The sequence below is a fragment of the Hydractinia symbiolongicarpus genome, chromosome 5 (assembly GCF_029227915.1).
Source record: "Hydractinia symbiolongicarpus strain clone_291-10 chromosome 5, HSymV2.1, whole genome shotgun sequence".
Lineage (NCBI taxonomy): Eukaryota > Metazoa > Cnidaria > Hydrozoa > Anthoathecata > Hydractiniidae > Hydractinia > Hydractinia symbiolongicarpus.
In genome coordinates, this window is record NC_079879.1 from 30298097 (window position 1) to 30324566 (window position 26470).

At 31.9% G+C, this 26470-nt stretch overlaps 5 protein-coding genes across 6 annotated transcripts; all 5 read right to left on the bottom strand.

Annotated features, from left to right (window-relative positions):
* Positions 1-481: 481 nt before the first annotated feature.
* LOC130645851 (transmembrane anterior posterior transformation protein 1-like) lies at positions 482-5849 on the bottom strand. Its single transcript, XM_057451964.1, has 14 exons — positions 5360-5849; positions 5130-5260; positions 4366-4487; positions 4239-4279; positions 4010-4125; positions 3328-3463; positions 2992-3089; positions 2791-2860; positions 2330-2410; positions 2101-2213; positions 1964-2023; positions 1312-1380; positions 1154-1230; positions 482-1081 (listed from the first exon to the last, which is right to left on the bottom strand). Exons 1-14 carry the CDS (start codon positions 5496-5498, stop codon positions 856-858), a joined length of 1479 nt encoding a protein of 492 aa, XP_057307947.1. The 5' UTR covers positions 5499-5849; the 3' UTR covers positions 482-855.
* Positions 5850-7068: 1219 nt separating this feature from the next.
* Positions 7069-9495, bottom strand: LOC130646109 (mediator of RNA polymerase II transcription subunit 16-like). The gene has a single exon (XM_057452248.1). The coding sequence runs from the start codon at positions 9493-9495 to the stop codon at positions 7069-7071; it is 2427 nt and encodes an 808-aa protein (XP_057308231.1).
* Positions 9496-9684: 189 nt separating this feature from the next.
* LOC130646111 (neuroguidin-like) lies at positions 9685-10587 on the bottom strand. Its single transcript, XM_057452249.1, has one exon. It carries the CDS (start codon positions 10585-10587, stop codon positions 9685-9687), a length of 903 nt encoding a protein of 300 aa, XP_057308232.1.
* A 271-nt stretch (positions 10588-10858) lies between these two features.
* On the bottom strand, positions 10859-13018 carry LOC130645852 (glucoside xylosyltransferase 2-like). Its single transcript, XM_057451965.1, has one exon. The coding sequence runs from the start codon at positions 12934-12936 to the stop codon at positions 11602-11604; it is 1335 nt and encodes a 444-aa protein (XP_057307948.1). The 5' UTR covers positions 12937-13018; the 3' UTR covers positions 10859-11601.
* Positions 13019-13160: 142 nt separating this feature from the next.
* LOC130645854 (ankyrin repeat domain-containing protein 39-like) lies at positions 13161-26384 on the bottom strand. Of its 2 annotated transcripts, none has more exons than XM_057451967.1 (2): positions 26362-26382; positions 13161-16055 (listed from the first exon to the last, which is right to left on the bottom strand). In XM_057451967.1, exon 2 carries the CDS (start codon positions 14229-14231, stop codon positions 13734-13736), a length of 498 nt encoding a protein of 165 aa, XP_057307950.1. In that variant the 5' UTR covers positions 14232-16055; positions 26362-26382; the 3' UTR covers positions 13161-13733. The 2 variants fall into 2 exon arrangements, with proteins under 2 accessions (XP_057307950.1, XP_057307949.1); XM_057451966.1 differs by having other exon boundaries at positions 14375-16055; positions 26362-26384.
* Positions 26385-26470: the final 86 nt, after the last annotated feature.

Sequence of the window (26470 nt, forward strand, 5' to 3'; positions counted from 1 at the left end):
ACGTGTAGCCTTGCGAATATTCATTTTTTCCGTTTTCTCGTTGGCAAAAAAAAAAAAAAAAAAAAAAAATACGCTGGGCTTCTAGCTACCTAGCATCTATTACTTTTTAATAGGAGGCGTAATCGAAAATTTTAGTTGAATGCTAAAATCACATCTTCTTTAATTTATACTTTTATTTAATCTCAAAGATAAATTATTCAGAATTGGTAGTGGTTTAAATTTTCAATGTTGGCATTTGTTTATATTTTTGTGGTTTCATTTTACTTATAAGATGAATTATACATCACATGTAACCTCTGTCTTATTAATAAATAACTCATGCCATGCAACGCCTTATGGTTTTTTGTAAAAAAGTTCTTTCAAATACCCCGACTCTCCGCGACTGTACGTGGAATATTTCCTGACTTCCTCAGATTTCTAGCAAGTCACAAAAAGGCAAGATAATTCACTAAAAAAAATCTAGCATCCAAGTATCACGCAATTTAACGAAAGCAAATTCTATTTCCAAAAGATGATGAAGTTTGATAATCAGCTCGTACAAATATAGTTACATTCACACGCAGCAACATTCTGACCTGCCATGACTATTCAAGAAATTTACAATCACAATCAGTCCACAAGATTAATAGGAGGAGAAGATATTAGGAGAAAAAGTGTTATATTTTTTTTAATAAGTTGCATTAAACATAAAACAACGTAATAATTAAATACAGTATTCCCAAAACGAAACAATTTTCTATAAAAAACACTGCAGGACGCTAATAGAGAACACATAACTACATCGCACATGTTACAAACCGTCAAAACGAAAAACAAAAATAGCGAAGAAGTTTTCTACTGGTATCAAAATACAAACTAAAAAGATGATTCTCCAACAACAGAAGTTCTCGACGAAAATAATTTAGTGTCACTGTTAAAACCTCCATGTATTTCTTGAACACTGCTTAAAGGTTCAAACGACCAACTCGGGTTGTATATTCTTTCGTTTGAACTGTCTCCTACTATTTTAACTTCGTCTTTAACGTACTCGGATGCTTTTCCAAATATTCTGATGCTGATGAGAAGTTTTAATGCGCACAAACTGAAAAGAAAATATAGATAACTATAGATAACTAGCTACTTGATCCAAACTTTTCTATCTAGCTGTACTCACCAAAAATAGGCCAGTGTAGCAAATAAAATTCCACGCCATCCTGATAAATGGACGCACTGACCAATAATTTTAATCAGCTAAAAAAAAAAAGGTTGATGTAGGAAAAGAGTTTCTTCTTTCTGAATAGTTCGCAATAGTTCATTGTTCGCACTACTTACAAGAACTGCAAGTGGAAGAGCTGTGAATCCCATCCTTCTTGATACTTGGTCAGTGTGACCAGTGAATACCTAAAAATATGATATATATGGGTCACTATATTACGACTTGACCCCTGACTTGGCACCCTGAAAAAAATTAGTTTAAATCACACTAATAAACTAATCCGCTGCTTTGTTAACTTTTATGTAAGTCACCAAAGTCAAACATCAAAAAGCTATTTTGCAGGCGTTAAAATTTTGGCGACGCCAGAAATCCAGTTTTCACTCCCGTAGTGATCAGTAAGGGCAGTTGTTTCTATTTTTTTTACTGAATAATGGAAGAAAAATGACTGCTCTTCTTCAATACATTGAAAATTGACGAAATTAAGTAAAGAGGTATCCACGAAAGGCGAGAGTATTAAACACCAGAACTAGAATCTCACTTTAAACGTTGGCTTTAACGTGTTTAGCATTAGATGTTAGCTAATAAACTTATTAACCCGCAAAAAAAAAAAAAAACAAGAACCGCGAAACAACAAACTGGCAATTCTTTAACTTATATTTTCATTTGTAATCAAAAAATATAAAATAAAAATAAAAAATAGTAAGAACACGTTTTCAATTTTAAATTAGAAAGTGAGATGACTGACCGAAATAATGGAGATAATATTACCGTGTCGTGTTTACTGTGAAGAATATTCTTTGCAAGAAAAGTCCGATACATTGTGTAAACCTATAGACCAATAAAAAAACACTGAAATCAGAAATCCTTTATTTTCTACATCCACAAGTTTATAGAGCGCAACAGACCTCAGGTTGTATATTGTTGAATTTCGTGATAAATGCATGCTTAAACCAGTCAACCAAAAATTCCGAACCAATAACCACGGCTGCAAATGGAGCGAACGATCGATAAGCGTATTCTAAATCACATCAACACAACTAAACTTTTAGTCGAATCACGTGGTTATCATCACAAACATCAGGTTACGGAGATATCAAAAAATTGCTGAAATCAGCATGATCATGCATAACATACCTAGGTTCCAGTCATACTCTGTCAGGTTTCGCAGACCAACAACAAGTAAAAGTATCAAGTAGTGAAATCTTTCGCGAGCATCTAAGGAAAGTGAATAAGGAGAGTGAATATTTTCTGACATACTGACAGGATATATTTCACCCATTTTGATAAGCATAATGTATTATAACTATAATACGTCTATAAAAACTCTTAAGTCTTGAAATATGCATGATGCTTAATCAAGCTGTTTGACTTTGTGTTTGTTTTTACCGTTGCAGATGAAGCACTTACAATAAACGTTGGTCATTATGCAAATACCATGAAACAATTAATGAAAAATAGCTCCCTTTTTCAAGTTTCTTTCACACTGTAGGCACAAATGTCTTATTTACACTATAATTTTAGGAACGTTCCAGCTTTGGTTGAACCCATAAAGAAGAGAGTGTGTTTGTTAACATCACTTCGCACCGTGTACTTACCACTGCAAGACATTTGGAATAAGTTGTTCTTCTCAAATCTTTTGAAAACACTCGATTTAATTTCTATAAACTAAAAAAATGTGAAAATGAAATGTTCGTACAATGGTTGCAACAATATCATTTGCCAGTTAATCAAGTCAGATACAGAGGCGCAGAAGTAGGTATTGTGAAGTGTATTGAACAGGAGCATAACATACACACCTGGTTGGAAATCATGATAGTAAGCAAGGCTTTGTTGAAAGAATTTATCGCCACATTCAAAACAATGGCTTGTGCTAAATTCAGTAAAGTATGTAACGCTAAATAAAATCTGTTAAGGACCAAATAGTTGCAATAAAATCAATGCTAATCAAAAGAGAGAACCGATAAGAGGGAATGTGCAACTCTGGCTACCTAACCCACACAACCCCTTTCTCTATCAAAAGGTCAATTTTAATATTTAATGCAACCCTACAGAAAAACAACGCCAGCCTTTGTGCACTTTAACACACAAGGCCGACGTAAAAAAGTATGCTGTTGATTTCTGTGAAAGGATACAGACATACACTAAAGATAACACGAGGTGTGGTAGGATTCCAACGTGCTCTCTTTTACGTCCGCGTGGTTCAGTTGCTGTCCAATATAGCGCGTCCAATACATCCTGGCCAAATGAAGCCAACAACTTGTCCGCCATCTTAAAATCAAGTAAAAGTTTACTAAAATTGCAACTGTTACAGAATGTCTGTAATGCCAAAGATGTAAATTTAGAAGCTGTTCATGTAGGCTAAAATAGTTTGTTGGGTAGGTCGGCTAAAATTTGTGCTGTGTTTATATGCATATTTTTATTCTTCTGGACTAACGTATATTGTATGACAATTCATCCAACAAATCCTCTCTATTGATATGAAAATTTTTGATCTTTTTTGTTCAGGTCACAAAAATAGTGAGATTCTAACTAAGTGAGCCAACCTGTTTAACCGGGGTAGCTTGCCTGTATTAAACAACTCTTTATGTGTTACGAACAAACGAGTCAAAAAGGTCGAGCTCCAGAAACAGACGCAGCAGCAGACGCGGTTCTGTCATGCAAAAAAATTTAAGATAGATAGAAGAGTAAAAGAATTAGTTCTTGTTGTCTGATTGTGTCTAGCGAAAATAAACAGACGTGACGTGTTTTCCTAATGTAGTAACGCTTAAAAAAATACGATATTATATATACTTTTGATGACAAAGATGAACTTACATCTAACATATTGTAAACCACATATAATTTGATGACAGACTGAATTCGGACAACATGATAGATGACAGATGTGTCAATATATTGCATCAATGATATCACAGTTACTAGGATTATCGCTAAAATTAACAATTCTCAACAATATTAACACATAATTTATCTACCAAATCCATGTGTTCCTACGTCGCCTGCTCATGATAAAAAATATAGGACAACAAATAAAAAGACTGACCTTTTAATATGTCTATTTTTTGAACAGGATCCAAAAGATTTCTATAAAGAATAAAAATCTCCTTCACTTGAATTTGATTCACTCAGTATTATAATAACTGAAACACCATTAGAAAAGTTTTACCCACCTGTGCGTTGAACTGCACAATCTGCGTAACACTGTAAAAGCTGCGAGCAGCAAACGTAGAGGTAAAAATGTGAAGATGAACAAGAAGACGTCAAAACATAACAGAAAACCAAACAGCAAAAACTAGACAAGAAAGAGTTACAATACAGGAAATGTAAGATAACAGACATATGATTAATTAACCCTGAAATAAAATGTCCGTAGAGTGTCTCAATCCATATTTCGGACACTTTTGACATTTTTTCTCATCTTCCAGCAATTTTTGGATTAGAACAATTATTCTAATAAAGCTTAAATCACCCTGAAAACTCCAATACAAATGTTTTTGATGAACTGTAAAAATTAAAACTATTTTTTTAAGAAAAGATCTAAAACTTATACTTGTCAACCAAACTTGATGCGCTAGAATATAAGGTGTCGCGTATTTCTGCAAAACCAGTTCCCAGAACTGTGGATGTAATTCGACACAGATCTTGTATGTTTGTTAAGAAAATTATCAATGAGGAATGTTGTTCAAACTATAATGGGTACTTCCAGCTATTTTAACATGGTAAATCTAGAATTCCTGATTCTACTTTTGTATTTTCTGACAAAGGGGCACCCTGTAATAGTTTTTACATTAAGATTTGACCTTGTTGAATAGCTTGATACTGTTAAATCTTTTTGAAAACTATAAGTTCGTTTAAGTTTAATTTTAAAATTTGGAAAAAAAGGTAAATAGAAAATGATCTGTATGAAAAATAAATCAATCAATAAAGCGCTGACTTTCTCCAACTCTTTTGGCGTCTTCACAAACGTGTATACTCTCTTTCTACGTTCTTTTAACTTCTTTTCATTGTGCTCTAACATGTAATCTCGCTTCAACTCATCCGCGATGTAAGTTAGGAGGGATAGTCCTGAAATAAAACAAATAGCAAAAAATAATAAACAACAATATTTTCAAATTAAAGTTATTTGATAATATTGTTGATAGATCTTTTTAAATAACTATATGCCTCTTTTTTCTGCTTTTTTATCTTCATCTCGTTCTTTCTCCGTCTTTCTGTCTGTTGATGATTCATCATTGTGACTTGAGTTCATACAACCACTATCCTTGTTTGCGAACTCTTTTCTTCGATGTTGAACGTTATCCATTCTTCACCATAGAATCAAACATTTAACTCCATAACAAGGGTATCTATGGAGGGTTTCTATCACATTTTATCAGATTTAAACCTTAATAAATTGAGATTTTTTACATTTTGAACATATTGGATTTCTAACTCTGCATCAACTCTACATCAACAGAATCACAGGTATGGGTCATGTTCAAACCAATCCTACACGTTTCTGCTTTATTTTGAAACCTTGACATCCTGACAAATACACACGTGTTTACCAGTAGATTTCTTAGGTAATTTCACCTACTAAACAAATACATCTTAAGTAATCAGAAGTAGTGCATAGTAAATGTTTATGTTATATCAGAAAATTCAAACAGGTAAACAATTTTTTCGTAAATTAACAGACATGAAATGAACACATAATAAAATACTTTTATACGCATGTAAATACAAGCTTAATCATACTGACAGGGTTAAATAAAAAATTATACAAAGTGTTTTCTTCGCCTTGTTTATTCATAGCAATAAGCATAATTTAAACTATGAACAATTTCTACACCAGGTTTAATTTTGGGTGTAATATAAGCAGTTTCTTAAGATACAATCAAATAGAACATATGCATGTTAGGTTGTAAATACAAATGTTATAGCAAGCATGAAATCTAAACAATCCACCTATTGAAAAAAGCTAAGAAATAAAGTTTGATGTTTAACAAAATCAAGTCCAAATTATAAAGTAAAAAGCAAATAATTATTAAAAACAAAGCAGTAGATATCCTTATACGATTAAGCATTATTTCGTTACTCATTTTATTAATTTGTGCTCGATGCTTTGGCGTTTACTTTATATAAAGAGAATATCAGACATAATCAACTTCTAATAAGATAGAAAATGTTGAAAATAAAATTACAAAATATCAATTATTTGGGGGGAATTTTCTTTATCAATGTAAATGTTAAGGGTTAATTAAAAATTATATATACTTTTAACTAATTAAAAAGCCTGAAGAACCACTATAAACGATATGTTTAAATAAAGTTTAAGAAATAAAACTTGAATCATTTAGATTATCAGGTGAGCCACAAAAAAACATGTGACAAATTTCGGGTAACACAAAGAGAAAGAATTAAATTTTTCTCAGAGAAAAAAGTAATAAATAATGCCAAAAAACTAATGACAGGAAACAATCTCAATGTCAACAGAATTTCATTTTGACACAGCTTTCAAACTAAAAAAAAGTATTTCGAAAAAAAACATTCACTCGTAATGGGACTAGAAATTAAGAAATCTGGTATCACTAATATTTCCTGACATAATCTATAATTTTCCCTAATTTTCTATTCTTCTGACAATTTATAATAAAATAAAAAATTTGAAATGCACGCCAACTAATAGTCAAATCAAAAAATAACCAAAAAAAATGCATCGTGAAAATAGTATTTTAAACTGCCAAAATTCCCCACCATTAAGAAAAAGCCATTATTTTAAATTTCGGGTAATATTACAATGAGAATATCGAGATTTAATTCAAGAACGCTCTCATAATTTACACAAATCTTTATTATTTTAATTACTGTTCAAAGAAACATGAAATGTTTAATTAAATATGCCATTCAACTTGCTTCCACCATCCACCACAAAAACATTTTCGTTCCCAGCATGCTTTCCACAACGTATTAAACACTCTACTGCTATGTCCACTATGTATCGTCAAGCATCCACAATTACAACATTGCTTCACAACCTCGCTTAACATTAACGAGCTGGGCATGAAGTTAACTCCATCGTAAATCTGCCGTAACCATGTATTCACAGTAGAGATTCCCATGCTCAAAGGGTTTTCCAGTGCTGTCTTATGGATATACTCCCAAGGATCACTTTTTAATTGCAGCTGATATTCATCAATCTTGTTTGATGTGACATTCAAGCTAGATAATATACTGCTTTTTGGATCATGTGAAGGAAATTCCAAATACAACACAGGTAGGTTACTGAATGGTAAATCATTCATACCCACTTCAGTTCCAGCTTCCCCAGTTGATATTTGATGTAATTTAGTTACCAACTTGAATAACTGTGCTGTGATATCTGAAGAGCTTGCCATGGTCATAAAAACTGGATGGACATGTGGAAGTTTAAAGTTTTTCTGATAAATGATGTGAAATAACAGTAAGAGTTGTCGCAAATGTAAAAAACATGTTGGATCAAAATATTTAAGAGCCAGCCTCCAATTCTGACCATGATGATTCTTTGATAGGATTAGTCGAACAAAATGGAGGGCATAATCAGTAACCCATTGAACTAAAGGTCGTTGTGTGGTATCACTGCACAAAAAGATGTTTGTATCTTTCGTATCTATCAATGGAAAAATCTTGCTAATATCAGCTTCTTTATTTGATGAGCAGATTTTATGTATTGTGTCCATTAACACAGATTCCTTGTCAGTTTGTAAGCGTGACACAACATAATAATACAGGTTGTGCAGTAACATAATATTACAACTTTCAACTACTCCACAGTAATCTTTATACAGGCGATAAAACATTATTTTAACATTCCAAAAAGAATTGTTAAAAAGGTTTTGCAGAAACGCATTGCACTCATTATAATCGTCCAAAAAGGTTTGGAATGATTGGTCTAAAATATTTTTTTCAACTGAACTAAAATACATCATAACATCCCAAGGTATACAGCCCTCAACCATGCTATATTGGAGTAAGTTGACAAGATTCTTTACTTTGATTTTATCTTGGCAAATCGAGTAGTGCGGTAGTGTGAACAACATTATGTCACCATTGTTTAGAACAGCAAAAAGACAATGATCACATGGTGAAAACGATGCACAGGTAATGTGATTGGTCTGTAGTAACTGCACAGTACTCAATTTCACAACTTGCGACCAATTGTATAAAGAATACACATGAAAACCGCCTCCCTCATCTAACATGACAAGTTTTGGCGATAATGACAGATCCTTGGATTTTCCTAAATTTGAATACCGTAAGTTTGTTACAAACATGGACTTGATGTTGTGTTGGAATCTGAAAGTTTTTAAACAGACACAAGTGTCGGCACATTGTTGAGATGACTGTCCACGTGGAAAACAAGGATGCAACATAACCTGTTCTTTTTTAATCTCAAAAACCTGAACACAACTTGCTGATTTACTTTTTGATAAGACTAATACTTGATCGCTGGAACCAATGGAAATGTACTTTATGTCAACAATTTTAAAATTGATAAAATCCTGATCATTTGAGCCCACATGTGGGACAATGCATGGTGATACATCTACTGATAATTCCAAACCAGTAGTATTCTCTTTGCAAGTGATGGAAAATAACTCCACCATACATTGATCAGTCAAAGCAGCTATACATACTTTTCCATTTTCATTTACGCAAATGTCTGCATAAAGCACGTTAAACTTGATGCTACCAAGCCTTGTGGTAAAAATTGCAGGTTCATTGTCATCTTGAAGAAGAAAAATTTTAAACAAACCACTAGATGTTACAATGATAAATCCGTTTTGTCCATGTGCGATACCGTTAAGAGCATTCTCATTTTTGATTTGGGAAAATTTTTTAAAGAAATCTTTTGTTAGAAATAGCTTCTCCACATCAATACTGTATTTACTTCGACTATTAATCCAGGAAAAACATCTTATTATATCACCTTCGCCAATATCAATAGTGGATGAACATGTCCAGATATTAACCAAGTTTTTATCAGGGTGCCATATTTTACCAATACCCTTGGAATCAACCGTAATAAACCCCATTCCATCACCTTCCCACTGCAAGTGAACAATCGCACAGCCATGATTGGTTTGCAAAGTATATAATTCCCAGGGCTGATCCGGGTTGCATATAAAAACAGTATCAATCTTATTTGGGGAGGGTTGCTTCCATATGTGACCAATAGTAAATGCTATCCAATTCTGAGATGACCATGAAGAAATAGGCTTACAAACATTTTTTCCCAAGTTTTCTTCCTCACTCCAAACAGATTTGTAATGTGGTAACATTTTATTGATGCCTATAATTTTAAAGACATTTATAGAAGCAAATCTGACAGTTAGACAAAAAGGCACATGTTATAAAAATCTAATATTTATGGAATATTTCCATAAATCAAAATAGGTTAAGATTAGATCAAAAAGAAAAGTTGTTAAACACAAAGAAAACGAAAAAGATGTTTATTGAAATAAAATTTATTATTTTCGTCTTTTTTGCATTCTCTTCTGAAACTTTTTTGTTTGTCCACCAAATTTCCTCTTTCCTTTTCCTTTCTTCTTTTTTGGCTTATAGTCATCTTCATCGCTGCTTTCATCATCTTTGAAGCTACCAATTTTAACAATTTCATCTAAATCGTTAAGTTTACGCTTCATCATTTTATCTTTCTTCGTTAAACTCAATCGTGTCAGATTATCTTCTTCGTATCGTCTGCGTTCGTCTTCTTTTTCCTTTATTTTGGCTCTCTTACTATTAGTTTGAATGTTTTTGATCTCTTCTGGAGCATCGCCATATTCCTCTCTTAAATCTTGCAACAATGCACTATTTAGAGAACGTTGTCTCGCCTTTTCAGATTTTTTCTCTTTTTGTGTTAACTTATTTTCTTCTTCGTAAGGTACAGCAGTAACTTTCGGAGGAACATAAACCCCACTTTTCTCCTCTGTCTCTGAAGCGTTTTCATTTTCATCTTCTTTACTAACTAAGTTTTCTAAATTTGGTTTAAAACTTAGTGGATGGTGCTCATATTCACCTAATTCCTCTGATGCCATTTTCACAAGTTTGTCAATTTGATAGTTCAACTTTTTATCAATAGGTCGTATCTTCTCCAATACTGTTCTTACCTCCACTAGACGATCAATGCATGGTTGATCCACAAATGACTGTCCGTCAATCTTTAAAATCATTAAATAAGTCAAATTTATTTGATATTCAAGAAATAAATGACATTTCATTTCCAGAAAACTTATTCCATCCTCTCTGTTTGATTCAATTTTTTGGTGCAAAGCAGTTACATAGGAAGCTATGTCATCACCCTGTTTATGTAAATCTGTCAAAATTGACAGAAACTCTGGAAGTTCCTTTGCAACTATATCATTGATCAGCATTTTTATTCTTAACTAAAATGACAAGTTACAATTTAGAGCGTAATATTTTCATGACACCCAATAAATGACAAGAGAGTTAGCAAAGTCAAAATTTTACTTTAATGTAGCAAAAAGACTTGTGAACTTTCAGAAATTCCTTTCCAAAATATGGGTTGTTGGAAGAAAACAACATAAAAAGTTATAAAAATTTCTCTCCATGAAAATCTCTCTCCTTAAAGTAGGTATTTTCTAGACATTTAAAATTTGTAAATACAAAGTCCTTGCAACAATATTGATCTAAGAAGATTTCTTTGCTTAAAATAATATAAATAATAATAAGTTACAATAGCATTTCATAACATAAATATTCTAAATTAAATTGGGCTTCTTAGAAAAATAGTTTTACAGGTGTTCAGTTTTCCCATTTCTTAAACAATTACTCGAATAACTTTAAATAATGCAATAGTGATACGTATTTACATGTGCAAATCAATAAATTTGCCTGGGTTTAATATTTTATGTAACAGAATTTGCTTTTAAAAATGCTGCAGATTATATGATCCATTTATATAAACATTTATATATAATCACACATATCTATAGAGAAACCAATTTAATTGAAAAATTCTACTGTATGTTTTGCTAAACATACAAGGTGCTATTTGGAAAAGGTTCACAAACAAGTTACAATTTATTATGATATTCCTATTCTTGTTCTATAAAGCAAAAATTTTTCAACATATGGATTACTATACTCTTGCGAAAAAGACTGGTTTTCAATTAATATTATAAAACTACTACTAACAATAACACCTTGTTACAACAATGACAGTACTAAAAAGAGATTTTAGGTCTCCATTTTTTACATCGTCTATGAGATTTAAGGACTTTTGGCCACTCTGCTCTAAAATTATTCTCTTACCAGAATTCATGAATAATGCCTACATGACTTAAAAACTTTAACATTTTTTTATGCACATGCATTGAAAAAAAATTAAATAAAGAATAACGTGCTACAGCAATTTATTCATAATGCTAATGCGCACTATCTGTCTTTTTACAGCGAATATGCTTCAACATCGCATTCTTCATCCTTGTGCATTTAGAAGCATCTTTCTTTTTAGCCAGCTTTGAAAGCTTCTCATATGCGTTCTTAACAACGTCCTTTTGAAATACATTATGGGAAAATTCGTAGTCACTGTATGCATCGTACACTGCAAAAAATTCAGGAAGTAATTTTTTATCCCGAAATACACCATGATTACCATGCATTAAGGAAACACCATTTCGTTTTGCTTTGGAACATAAATTTCCGTGTATGCAGTGAAGTGGTCGATAGTTCCAATCACAAGATAAAAAAAACAAACTTTTCATGTGGCGATGAAAATAAATATTTAAGATATCTTGATCGCCATAGGCAATTTTAGAATTATAATCGTTGTATATACTGATCAGCTCATGCTCCCATTTTAAATTTCGCATTCTCGTTAAATTCATCAACATTACACCACTGTTTACGCCATATGGTTGGACATATGGATGAGAGAGTTGTTTGTTATACCAACAATTTGAAGTACTTGGTTCGCATTCTCTGACCATGCCTGCAATTTGTGTATTGTTAAAGTTATTAAAATACTCCCACAGGTCTTCCGGTGGTCTTAAAAATAAAACATCAGTATCAACATATATAACTGAGTCTATATGAACAAGAATTGAAGCAAGAAACAATCTTTGTGAGGCACACAGTTTAAACAATTCCAACCATTGTGTATGGTCCTGGCTTACTGGGTAATATATTGGATACACTGTAAACATGAGCCAATGCTGTGTCATTGCTGGCCAGCTCTGTAGCTCTTTATCAAATGTTTTCCGTTTTATATGTTTTTCATCTGTAAATATGTGAAAAAAGAGGTTAGCATTTGAAACTAATGTTGCTGCCTTCATATTTACTAGGGCTTCATCCGCCAGTTTTCCACAGGACACAATAGCAATATGTATATATTCAGGTTTTCGTTCTTTAGAAAACTGAGGAAGACATGCTGTATCTGCCAAAGTAGTGACAACCACATTTTCTGTCTCATCTTCTCGACCACGCCTCTTTTTTACCTCACCATCCCCAAACATCTTTCGCAATTCTCTTAATGGTTCTGGAAGCTCAAATCGGTGATTTAATAGCTTATAATAAATAAATACCCACAAAAGAGCAACACCAGACAGGATCATTAAAGCATACATACGTTTTTTAGATGACGCACATAGTATACCTTTCTTTTTTGTTCTAGGTGGACCATTGACATCACCAATTTCCTCTGAACATAAAGGTTCATATGAGACCGCTGATAACATTAGTTTAGGCATTTTTCTTTTCATAATTCATAAAAGGTTTTCATAAAAAAATTAATCATCATTTTTTTTTCTAAAAGAAAAAGATATAAAGTTAATTTAAACAAAACATTATCATTTTTCATAAAATTTACAAGAACAGAAACTTAGGGGCACTTGTGTTAACCTGGAAAAATCATGCAGGTAGAATTGCACATGTCTTTTATCCTACAAATTGGATGTTTTCATATAGAATACTATAAATTGTGAAAGTTTACACACAGATCTCTGAAAGTTCAATGTTTAATGCTAAAATAGTGAAATAGGAAAAAAGATTTTGTAATTGAAATTGCAAAGAAAAGCAAGTTTATCATGTTTTTTCCTGATTTTAAGTTGATTAAATTTAACTCTGCAAAACTCACAAAATTTCTTAAAAAAGGTGACTACACTCCCCTGCAGACAATTCCTCTCTATGATTACCTGCCCTGGATCAGTTTCCTTTTGCTGATTTTCAAATTTAAGCCCCCATTAAAATAAAACTCAATTACTTGTAAACTTTACAGCATGTTAGTCTTCACTGGTACGGTCTTAATAATAAGCCTAAATAAGCATGCTATTTTTTTAATAACAATAATTTTTGTCAGTTTAATACAATACAGCTTATATGCTGCAAAGAGGGTTTTTTGGACAATCTTCCATTAGGATTCATTACTTATGAAGACTTCTGTTAAGTTTGAAAAAATTTTCTGAAAAAATACTGTGACTCCTAAATGTGAAATCTAAGTCAAAATTGATTTTTTAATATTGATAGCGCATGATGTTGATATGATTCATAAATTTGCAAATTATTCTGTGGGTTTTCTTCCTTTGTTATCAATAATATTTACCAAACTGGGATATTTGCACATAAGAATTTCCACTATAACTTGATGCCCTTTCTGTGCAGCCTTATGCAAACAGGTATGTCCATCAGTATTCTGCAACATTGCATCAGCGCTATTTTCAAGTAATAACTCCACTATCTTTTCATTTCCAATATAAGCTGCCCGATGCAATGGTGTGTCCTTTCCAAATTTAGTTTGACAATTTACACATGCGCCTTGCTGGATTAAAAATTCAACAGTATCACAATGTCCATTTCTTGCAGCATAATGCAGAGCAGTGTAGCCTGACGAATCTGTAACATTCACATTAACGTTTTTATTCAGTAATTTTTTTATTTTAATAATGTCTCCATCTATGGCTGCTTGCCAAATGCCTCGCTCAAATTCCAACTCATCAAGTGTTTGTGAGCAAGAGCCTAAAGTATGACAACATTGGTTTTCGTGGCTGCAATTAGACATTTGGACAAAAGAATAATTGGGGATATGGTTCCCAATTTGTTTTTTCTTCGTTATTAAAGAAATTCACTAAATGTCACATCAAGTAACACATTTGCAATAAATTCTTTTTTTGGTTAAATGCTAAAAAAATATAACTCATGTAATGTATTAGCACATCAGATTCGTTAAGCTTTAAAGAATAAAAAAAAGCTAAAACAATGAAATTTGAACATTTCTATATTTATCTTCTGAAAACGTCCTATAGACTTTTATTGCAATGTAGAAATTCGTTTTACACAATCATATTTTGCTTTACTGTCAGCAATAATATAACAACCATGCACTTGAATAAAAAATAAAACATGTTAGATAGAGAAACTTAAAAACAACTATAAGAAAATGTGTTATAACACAAAAAACACTTTTCAAATTATTGACAAAATTAGATTCTCAAGAATTTGCCATAGTTTTAAAATAATGTTGGTAGATTTCAGACTGATAAAAATTTTCGGCTGACGATTACCATACTCCATCAAAAAATCCCTACAGCTTGAATTGTAAGTTTCAAAATTTGGACATGCCTTTTTTTTTGGGGGGGGGATAGGTATAATTTATTATTTATTTTGAACAAAGAATATGAGTAAAAAAAAAAATGATTTGCCAACAGGTGTGGTCAAGGCGGTATTTATTAAATAGCAGCATTTGTTTGAGGAAACACAGTAAATTATTATATAAATTCTGTGCATATAATCATGTACGACAGAAAAAAAATTTGAATAACTTTCAGTTAGAAGATGCGTTACTGTAAAATTAGCTTCAAATAATGTTTAGAATGACACTATTTTGGGAACTTGGGCAAAAAAGTAAAAATAAAAAAATATAACTTCTTAGTTGAAAAATAACAAAACACATCATCACCTATAAAATCTCTACAATTACATTAAACAAATACAATTATTTTGTATCAGGCATTACCATGTCACTGCCTTCAATTTCTTTTATTAAATCCATATGATCAAAATTAACAGGATCATTCTTAAACTTGGTAACAAGTTCAAATTTACCATCTTCATTTGTTGTGTAGAACATCTTTTGTAGCTGGACCAAAAATTGTGCCTCGAAAATGTTCAGAGTATTCAAATCTATTTCACTGGTCATTAACGCTATCCCTTTGCTTTTCACTAACTCATTATAAAATGTTAGGCATAACTGCCAGGGAGCTTCTTCACCATGTGTTTGATAATTTATCAATGATGTGAAATAGCATCTGTTTTTTGAAAATTGGGAAAGTATAAATTCATAACCATTTGAACGAGGTAATGGATATAAAAACATTGGATAATCTTTTGCACGAGTCATCAAACAATCATAGAGTTCTTCAGTTATTATACCAGAAACACAATCTTTTGCCTTGAAATATTCCATCCAGATATGACTAATATCATCACTGCTCTTACTTTCTAATAAATCCATATGAATTACTTCTGAAAGATTACGAGGTAATTTGGAACCATGGATGCTAGAACTCTTTTTTCTTTCATTGCTTAATGAATTTTCAACCAAATTCATGTTATATTTCCACCAATCAGCCTCTGTATCTAAATGTCTATTAGGGTCAATCTTTCTTGAAGTATGTGCATCTTCGACTTCTTTAACTGCTTTAATTTTTTGTGAGTATTTTTTAAAATATGGATTTGTCTCAAGAGAATCATTATCATGGCACCAGGATGAAATTTGTAAGAAGCGTTTACCAAAAGCTACATGAGAACAGTGGCTTTGGTTTAAAACTCCAAGACTGCGAATCAATCTTGAATAATGTAACCATGACGACAGCATCCTTTTTAGCTTTGGTATATAAAAATAGATGAAATAATAAAGTGAGATAAAATGAAGCATAAAAACAAAAAATAAGATGTTTAGCAAAATAATTATATACTGATTGAAGTAAAAAATTAACCCCCAATTTGTGACATTTTAGTGTCATCCACACTTTGGTTGAATACAAGAACCATAAAAACTGCTGACACTCAATGGCACCATGGTTAAGCTGAATAAATTCTCCATGTAGTGACATAACTTTTTCTCTGCGTGGTTGTCACAGTCAAGAACTTTCATTGGATAAAAAGTGATCAAAAATGAGGCTGACTAGGCCATACGGCTTACACACCTTCCCTTTAAAACAATACCAGACATTAAAATAAAAATCTTTCTTTTTTCAGGAATAAAGAAAGAAATGATTGAATTATAATATAATGGCCAAACTTATGACTGACATTGCTATTTGGATCCAAAAGGTGGCTTACCAAAAACTGATAGGCTTGTTTGCTACTGCTATTGTGTGAAGCTTAATTGTAGTGGTTTCAGATTATACTGTAACACTCCTTCCAAGTTTCATAACAATTTTTTTTAGTGGGTATCATCTTGTGGCTGACATTTGGCTATTAAGTAGTGGTGGGTATCATTAACCGTCATTGTTATGGAATGGCATTTGATTTGTTTTCTGAATGATTGAATGTTGTTATATGACTATTGAAATTATTACAATAAATGTGGCTGACAATGTTTGTCAGCCACAAAAACATTTTAAAAGTATTCATTTTTTATAATACATGTATATACTGCAGCACGTTTCTGAAATAGAAAGAAATGTAAAATGAATGAACTATATAATGAATGAAATGAATTTTTACTCTTTTTTGCTATCTTTTGTTCTGCTATTCCCTAGTGACAACAAAAGGCTACATTTTGAACTATAATATATATCTCAGGAGAACCCAACATAAAAATACTGCAATTACATTCATCATATTTGTTATTTTATTTTGGTTAGATTAGAAAGAACATCAACATGGATAAGAAAACCTACAGCTGTGAAATTGCAATAAAACAATTAACCACAAAGAAAGCAAATTTAGACATTCCAAATTATGTGGTAAAAGTAATGTCAATCACTTTTGCAAGAAATGTTCTAGGGTATTTGCTGAAAAGGATGTCTTTAGTAAGGCATATCAAAACTTGGAAAGGCACATAAAAGAGAACAGAGCATAAATGTAACACTTGCAAAAAAGTCTTCAAGAAAGAATCCCTTTTGAATAGACATCAGAAGGTACATGATAGACGGCCATATACTTGCCAAAAGTGTAAAAGAGTGTATAACAGGCATGACTATTTTTCACTAGCCATGCAGCATCATGTGAACAGATGTTATCAAGAAATACAACATTGACAACTAAACATACTGAAGTAGAACAAAATGAGTTATTATGTCTGCATATGATATGAACTTTGTTACAGTATTTAGTAATGAAATAAAGAAATATATGGTAGAAGTCAGTTTTCTACAACATTTTATCCAGTTTAGGTTTAAGTAAGCCAGTGCGAAGTTTATATAGCATTAGAGTATATATATAGTTCTTTCATTTTATGTTTGGTCATGAAAAGCTTTGCTGTTTAACACAGTCGTTCTTTTTGTTAGTAGTTGTAGTAATAGCAGTAGCAGTAAAGAAGAAAACACAAGACTTTTTTATGATGCAAAAGTAATGAGATAGCATTGATTGATATTAATTAAAATTAACTTTTAAATTTTTGAAATAAATTTTATAGCAAAAAGTTCAATTTTTGTTGTTTTTGCAAATTTTAAAAATGTCACACAATTTTTGACGGCAATCTACTGACAGGAGCTGCGACAAGGTTTGCAGACCCCAAATAAATGGACCAGAATCTAGAGAAATTGATGTGTTCTAGGTATTTTATTTCAATTCTGACTTTCCTGGGAGAGCATTCCAGGTAGAAAATGAATGATAAAAACTCTTTATGACTTTACTCATTTTAAACTTGTGTAAACACAATAAATCCTATCTTTTCTGATTTGCATTTAACCTCCATTACTGTATGATTAAAGGTTTTACCACATTTTTCTTTTTATTAAAACTCAGTTTTAAAAGTATTTAAGCTTAAATTTATCTAAAATTTAAAAACACTATGGGAAAATACCATATTTACTCTATTATTCGCACAAGAAGCAAGATTAGTATTTTTAACTTTGGAAATGAAAGTGAACTTACAGGAGAGGTGGACCGCTGGGAATAGGATTTTTAAAATTTTCTATCTTTTGATATAAAATTAATTTAATTAAAACTACCGTGATGGTCTTGATTTCTAGGATTGCGGTAATAATGGTTTCTACAATGAAGAATATTTGCATAACTAAATAACATTTAGGCTTCCCCTTTCAAGATATGTAACCGCGTTCCTTAGCCCTATTATGTGCATAAACCACACAAGGTCGCGAAATTCCCAATGATATATCCACTTTTGTTAAAAGTTTATGAAACTCCAGATATTTTAAATTTTAAACTAGCTACAGTCTTTTTTGTGGCACGTGACCCTATTACATAAGAGATACAGTTCCACCCAAATAATGACTTTCATTCAGTTTTGCGAGGAAAAAAAACAAGAAATTTTAGGGATTTACTTTTGCGAATGAGTGATTAAATGTATTTAGCGTGAAATAATCTTTCGTGTTTAACTTAAAAACTAGGTCAATTTAACTGTTGCGAATCAGCTTCCTAGGCTATTTCGCGTGGGATAAACTTTCGCAAATCCGCTTGTCAGTTTTAAGAAAGATGGTGAAGTACAGAGTAGTCATGTTTGTAGCTGTTGTTGTTTCAGCTCTTACTTTCTTGGGTAATCAAAACAAAATAAGGTATCAGTGTTTGACTATTTCAGAAACACGCATTACGGATTCCAGTTCTAACGATATCGATACGTTGTACCGTATTCCAGAATATCAGTTTGTAAAGAGGAATAGAAAATCCGGAAAGGGTGGGGGCGTTTGTATGTTTGTTAAGGAAGGTATTATTTGGCAGAGGCGTATTGATTTAGAAAAAAACAACATCGAAACTAATTGGATTGAAATTTTTCTTAAAAACAAAAAAGTTTCCTTGTATCGCTCATTTATCGCCTTTCGGACTCATCTAAAAATTTGTCAAAAAAAATTAATGATGAAATCGATTGTTCCTTTTCGAAAGCTACCTTCGAATCAAAAGAGATTATTGTCCTTGGGGATTTTAACATCAACTACAAAAAAACGTAACGAGCATGGAGAATTAAAAGCAATTTTTCAGTCACAACTCGTTACTAAGGACACAAGAGTTACGAAAGACTCGTCTTCTTTAATTGATATTATATTTACAAATTCTATATCAAACATTGTCTTGTGTGACGTAATTGAAACGCATATCAGTGATTACCACATGGTATTATGTGTTCGCAAAATTAACCACCGAAAATTTATATCTGCTGAAGTGACCTGTCGTGATTACAAAAACTATGATCCTAACAAAACGAATGAGAAGTTTGCGGAGGTAGATTGGGTTTGTGTTTACAACGAAACGGATGTAGATAGAGATTTAACAGTATTTAATGGAGTATTAGAATCTATTTTTAACCATTTATAAAGAAAAAGATTCGTGGAAAACCTAGCGAATGGATTACATCTGAACTGAAACAACTAATTTAAAACTAAATAGCACAGGTGACTGGCAACAATACAAAAAGCTAGGAACTCCTGCAATAAAATCAAATCTGCAAAAGCCAGTTACAACAAAAAGCTAATCAAAGAACATTTGAACAATCCCAAAAAGTTCTGGGATATCATTAAAAAGGTTTTTCCGTATAAATCAAAATCAATTAACACAAATAATGCTCGTAATTTGAAGTTGGCAGCAAGCTCAATTGGTTCGTATTTTGCAACAGCTATTCGAAAATTAAAATAGAAATCTATTTTGTTAAAGGATTTTGTGTGGAAATTTTGCTGATATATCTCACAACCTCTCTATTACATGTTAAACCTTTCAATAAAAACTGGAAAATTTCCAAAAATATGGAAAAAAGCAAAAGTAAAACCACTCCACAAGTCAGGTGATACTAAAGATCCATCGAACTATGGACCAATTTCTATTTTGTCAGACTTCTCAAAACTTCTAGAAAGAGCAGTTCATTCACAATTGCTCAATTATCTTGAGGAGAACAGTTTTTTTACTGAGTATCAGTTTGGCTATCGAAAATAAACAGATCAATCACACATGCAACAACTCTTCTGATTGACTCCATAAGGCTCGGTAATCTAGTTGGATCGTGTTTTATTTACCTAAGTAAAGCATTTGACACCGTTAGCCATTGTAAGTTATTAGAAAAGCTGAAGTCGAATGGTGTTGTGGGTATTAAATTGATTTGGTTTAAGGACTATCTCTTTGAAAGAACGCAGACAGTGGAATTTGGTGGCTTGACAGATACAGTACAGCCTTTATTTTGTGGAGTTCCACAAGGATCAATTCTGGGACCGTTATTGTTTATTCTATTCTTTAATGATATTGCAGACTGCGTAAAAAAATGTAGAATTCTAAAATATGCCAACAATACCATTCCTTACACTGCTGCAAAACGTAAAGAAAACATTGAATTTCCCTTAACTGAAGACCTAAAAGCTATTGACAACTACCTCTCTGAAAACAAGCTAGTTGTTAATCTTGGTAAAAGCAAAACAGAAGTCATGTTGTTGGGCACTAATTGCAAACGTTCAAACAACAACCTCACAGTTACTTACTGAGAGCAACAAATCTCTCAAATACCACCTACAAGTATTTGGCTGTAATATTAGATTCAGGTTTATTAATGGTTGAACACTTTACAATGATTATCAAGAAGGCCAGTCAACGCGTCAATTTACTAGTAAAGCTCAAAAACCATGCGAGTCCTGAAGTAACGAGAAGAATTTATGTAACCATGATCTTTCCCATGCTCACTTACCCGTCCACAGCTATGCCCTGTTTTATCATCACACAAGAGAAGAAACTTGAAGCGCTAGAGTGTAAAGTGTCGCGTATTGCTGCAAAACCAGTTCCGAGAACTATGGATGCAATTCGACCCAGATCTTGTATGTTTTTTAAGAAAATTATCAAGGAGGAATGTTGTTCAAACTATAATGGGTACTTCCAGCTATTTCAACATGGTATGTCAACTAGGAACAACGGTTACTTTAACCGAACAACGGTTATTTTATGAGGTGATTTTAATGTTTGCGTACTTTCCGAATCTTTGCCTCTTTACTCACCTGATCATTTTGGTGTGTTTGCAATTTTTGTGTACAAGTAGTTGTTGTAGCCTATTCTTTGCAGCCATTTACATACAGTATTGGAATCAGGACACCTAACAACGTGGATCGTGTATCATGCACGTCGCGCACGATTCACGATGCTGTCGCGTTAGTAAAACTTTTTAGCATCGTGAAGGTCACGATCCATGGTGGGATCGACTTACACGATGCATCGTGACTTTCGCGATCCATATTGAGACCGTCATGATACATCTTTAAACATTATAAAAATCATGTAGTTAATGTCATGATAGATTAGCACAATTAAATATGAATAATTGTTTTTTGTTTTTTTGAATCAAAAATATTATTGTTGTCGTAAGCTTTTTTCTTGTTTAGACTCTAACTTTTTTAGTTGTTCTACGGGCCGGCCGACTCTAACTTTCAAGATAAAAAAAATAATAAAAATATCAACAAACAAACATTTTCTTATCCCATCTTGTGACAAAAAGATTATGAATGTTGTAACACCCTCCTTCGTTAATATTAATATATGTTTAAAATTACGCTGCTTGCTAAAATCTTAAATTTCTTAGTCGATATTGTTTTAAGAATATCAATATCATTATTAATATCATATATCATATATCATTATTAATATCATTAAATCTTTTTCAATGATATTAGAAAAATAACTAAAACAACGTAAAATACGCATATCGTAACACCCTCCTCCGTTATGAAATAAATAAATAATTTTAATGTCGCGAAAGACTTTAAATATTGTCAACTAAACTATAGTCCGTGAAACTTTTTTGCACTTAAATATATAATAATTAACTTTCTTATTAAAATAAATTTTGTGTTTTGTTATTTTAAATGGGAAAATAATAACTTGCTGTATATATTGCAAAACAACCTTAGTATAATCTGCTGTATATCTTTCAAAACAACGCAGGTATATCCTGTATAACTTTCGAAAAACAGCACAAGAATAATTCTTGCTGCACAGCTTTCAAAACAACACAAGAAAACTTGCTGCATAACTTTTGAAAACAAGTTCTTTAACATGCAAGTATTTTTATCTTTTTCCCTTGAGTACTAGTTACATTTCTTTAGTGAGACAAATTATTATTACTTTTCCTTCATAACTAAAAAATATAAACTGCGTGCGTTATGCAAAAATACATAGAAAATGGTTGTCGTAACACCCTCCTCCGTTGTTATTTTTATTATTATCTCTTTGTTGTTGTTCCGACCATACACTCTTATTTTTCCATGAACTTTCATTAAATCAGACATTCGCTAATACAAGCAAAACATACATAGAAAAATATGCTTGTTGTAACACCCTCTGCCGTTGTTGTTTTATTATTATTTTGTTGTTCTGACCATTTATACATTCTCGATAAAATTATTTTTATTTCGCCGACCGACAGACCGTAAACTACTATTAAGTTGTAATTAAGTTGGAGTCACCTTATTTCTAAAATCCAATTTCTAATAAAAATACAAAATGCAAAAGAATTTTTAAATGTAAAAAAACAAAAACAAAGACACAAGATTAGCTATACACATCTATTGTTTAATATTTTTAATGTTATTCATGATCCATCACGACAATCACGATTAATAGTGACAATAGGGATAGCATCGAAACTCTTTGTTAACATTTTTTCTATTGCGATGGTCATGATAGGATTGCGGATTGTTCGTGTCGCGCATGATACGCACTCACGATGTTAGGTGTCCTGATTCCAGTACTGTATTGTGTGTGGTTTTTGCATACCCTGTGCGGTTTTTGAATTATTTATTTTATTATTTATTCATTTATTATTATTATTTTTTATAGATTTCTAATAGGTTTTATAAACTTTACTTATATTGGTATTACAATTTTTATTCTTAGTAAATATATATTTTAAAACAGCTATTTCATTGATAACAGTTACTTTAACTGACAGAATATACTATATAAATATTTAATAAATAAATTAGATGATGCATTATCTGTCATATTTAATATTTTGCATAGTAAGCTCCATTATTTAAATCAACAAAGCCACCCACAAAGGGTATTGTTCCAAAAATTTTCAATGTGCAGTCAATGTGCATATTAGTCATGCAATTATAAAGAATACAGACTTGATCAACATTAGCCCTAGTAAATCCTGGTTAATAACTTTTCATAGACTTGTCCAAATTGACTCAAACTTGGCACAGGAACAAAATGGCAGCAATAAATTTTTTCTTACGTCAACATATTTTCTACGTCATCAAAAGCTTAAAAGTTGTTTAAAATACTACTATCTGTTTAAAATGAAATTACTTTTGTTCTAGAACGAATTTTTACATTCTCTTTGAAGTTTCTGAAAGCTAAATAAAAGTTACTTAACATATTTTCCGAGTTTTTACATAGGACTCAAGTTGCCAAAAATTGCCCGAAAATCCAAAAGAAGTGGGAAATCGGTTTAGTCACCTTACCAAATTATGCAAGTTCTAAGGATAATCTTAACAAGAGCTATTACAGAGATTTTTAGGGGTAGTTTCGAGTAATAGCCAATATCACTGCCTCTGAAACGTATGGGACCTAAAAAATTGGCATGCAGGTGTCTAATAGATAAATATTGAAACTCAGTAAGTATAGTACTGGAAAAAGGTTGTTTAACATATCGAGCGCACAACGTGCATGGACTCCCTCGATACGCGATGTACCGGGTTTAGAATAATAAGAAACAATTAAAATAAATTGTCACGAAACTAGTATCGTGACAAAATCCGTCTCGATGTGTCGCAATGGTAGGTGATAATGAGAATAAAGAGAAAGTTTTTTTAATCAGAATAGAGAGAAAGTTTTTTTTATTTCAAAAAAATCTCTGCTTTATTTTTTATTTATTTTAAATATATGTATATTATAAGAAAATTTTTAACTTTCGTATTTATTAAAGTAATTCTAGCGCATTACTTTTTCAACATATTCTTTTTTGTAACGCTACTTTTCGTTCTTAAACTTTGAAAATGCGATCTCTAACGAAGCTTTTTTTGTCGCCGCTTTTCGTTCTTAAACTTTTAAAATGCGATCTAAAAAAACTTTTCTATTGCCGTTCTTCGTTCTTAAATTTTTAAAATGCAATCTATCGAAGCTTTTCTATCGCCGTTCTTCGTTCTTAAACTTTTAAAACGTGATCTAAAACAGCATTTCTATCGCCGGTTTTCGTTTATAAACTTTTAAAATGTGATCTTAAAAAACATTTCTATTGCCGCATTTCGTTTATAAACTTTTTAACTTCGATCTAAAAAAGCATTAATATCACCGCATTTCGTTCTTAAACTGTTAAAATTCGATCTAAAACAGCATATTTATCGCCGCTTTTCGTTTATAAACTTTTAAAATGCGATCTTAAAAAACATGTCTATTGCCGCATTTCGTTTATAAACTTTTTAACTTCGATCTAAAAAAGCATTTCTATCACCGCATTTCGTTCTTAAACTTTTAAAATTCAATCTAAAAAAACATTTCTATCGGCGCTTTTCGGTTATAAAAACTTTTAAAATGCGATCTTAGAAAACATTTCTATCGCCGCACTTCGTTTATAAACTTTTTAACTTCAATCTAAAAAAGCATTTCTATCGCCGCATTTCGTTCTTAAACTTTTAAAATTCGATCTAAAAAACATTTCTATTGTCACTTTTTGTTTATAAAAACTTTTAAAATTCATCTAAAAAAACATTTCTATCGCCGTTCTTCGTTCTTAAATTTTAAAATGCGATCTAACGAAGCTTTTCTATCGCCGTTCTTCGTTCTTAAATTTTTAAAAAGTAAAAAAGAAAGATTAACGCTAGCTGTATACCTTAGATTGTTATGCATAAAGCTGTATACCTTAGATTGTTATGCATAAGTTAAAAAAATATAACACAAAGGAAGTATAATTATATTTAAACATCCGCGATCATTGTTGAATACACTCTTATTTTTAAAATAGTTCTATCATGAAAAAGTGTTAATGGCCTTAATAGCTTCGAGAATGACATAGAGACGGATGCATCGCGAAGCCCTCTTGATACAATTTGAAAGTAAAAATACGTCTATTGCGGATCGAGAATACCGTCACGATATGTGAAGCGTTATGTTAAACATCATAGCCATGCAACATAGCAATACAAAGTGGGGGCGCTGTTCTGCCTGGATAATAAACGCTGCCCTGATTAAGTACGGCGGCTTGCCTCGGTTAAGAACAGGGCAGAAAATACATAATCAGGGCAACATAATCAGGACGGGCCAGCTTATTACTCAAAAAATATTATTTGGCACTTATAAAAGGAACATAATCAGGGCAGGCCAGTTTATATACGACAGTCTAATATTATTTCTCACTTATTATAGAACGCACATAATCGGGGAAGGCCGGCTTATGTATGACAGTCAAATATTTGAGACTTCCAGAACAAATATAATCGTGAATCAAATCTGTCCACTTTGCAGATAATTTTGACCAATTATCGTCTTATTTGCATCGCACATTAGTAACTTATGGCCCAAACCTCGTGTGGCACTATTTGTTGTTTTAAATAATGGATTACAGCCATTTACGCCACAAGGAAAAAATAAATATGGCGAACGAAAATGTCACCTAAATAGGCGACACTTAACCTAATTAGGTTATATATTTCATTTTAACATAATTCTTAGTTGCGCGAACATATCGAGGCAAGAGTGACAATTTTGGAATCATGGTCGCGTGTAGAACTATCCATTCTGAATAAAGATTTTTTGCAATTTTTTCTTAGGAATGTGTGAAAAGCCATTAAATATTGTAATGTCTTAACTAGGTTACATATGGCCTAACTAGGCTACAATGAGTCGCCTGGATAGGTGGTATGCCCTAATTAAGCCTACCGTCGCCTAATTAAGTGTTTACCCTGACTGGAAAATGGAAGCAAGATATGCGAAGACAAAAAACTAGATGCAATGATATGCAAAATAGAAAAAGAAAAAAAGTAACTTGATAAAAACTTAAGCTTGTGCCTCTTGAAATAGACACAATCAAGACTTACATAAGTCCCTATCTTTCTTTACTTACTGGCTTGCTTGCCCGCCATGATGAAAAATAACAACGTTGCCGGTTTCTACATATTACTTTTAGTCCCGTAACCCAGTTCTAGC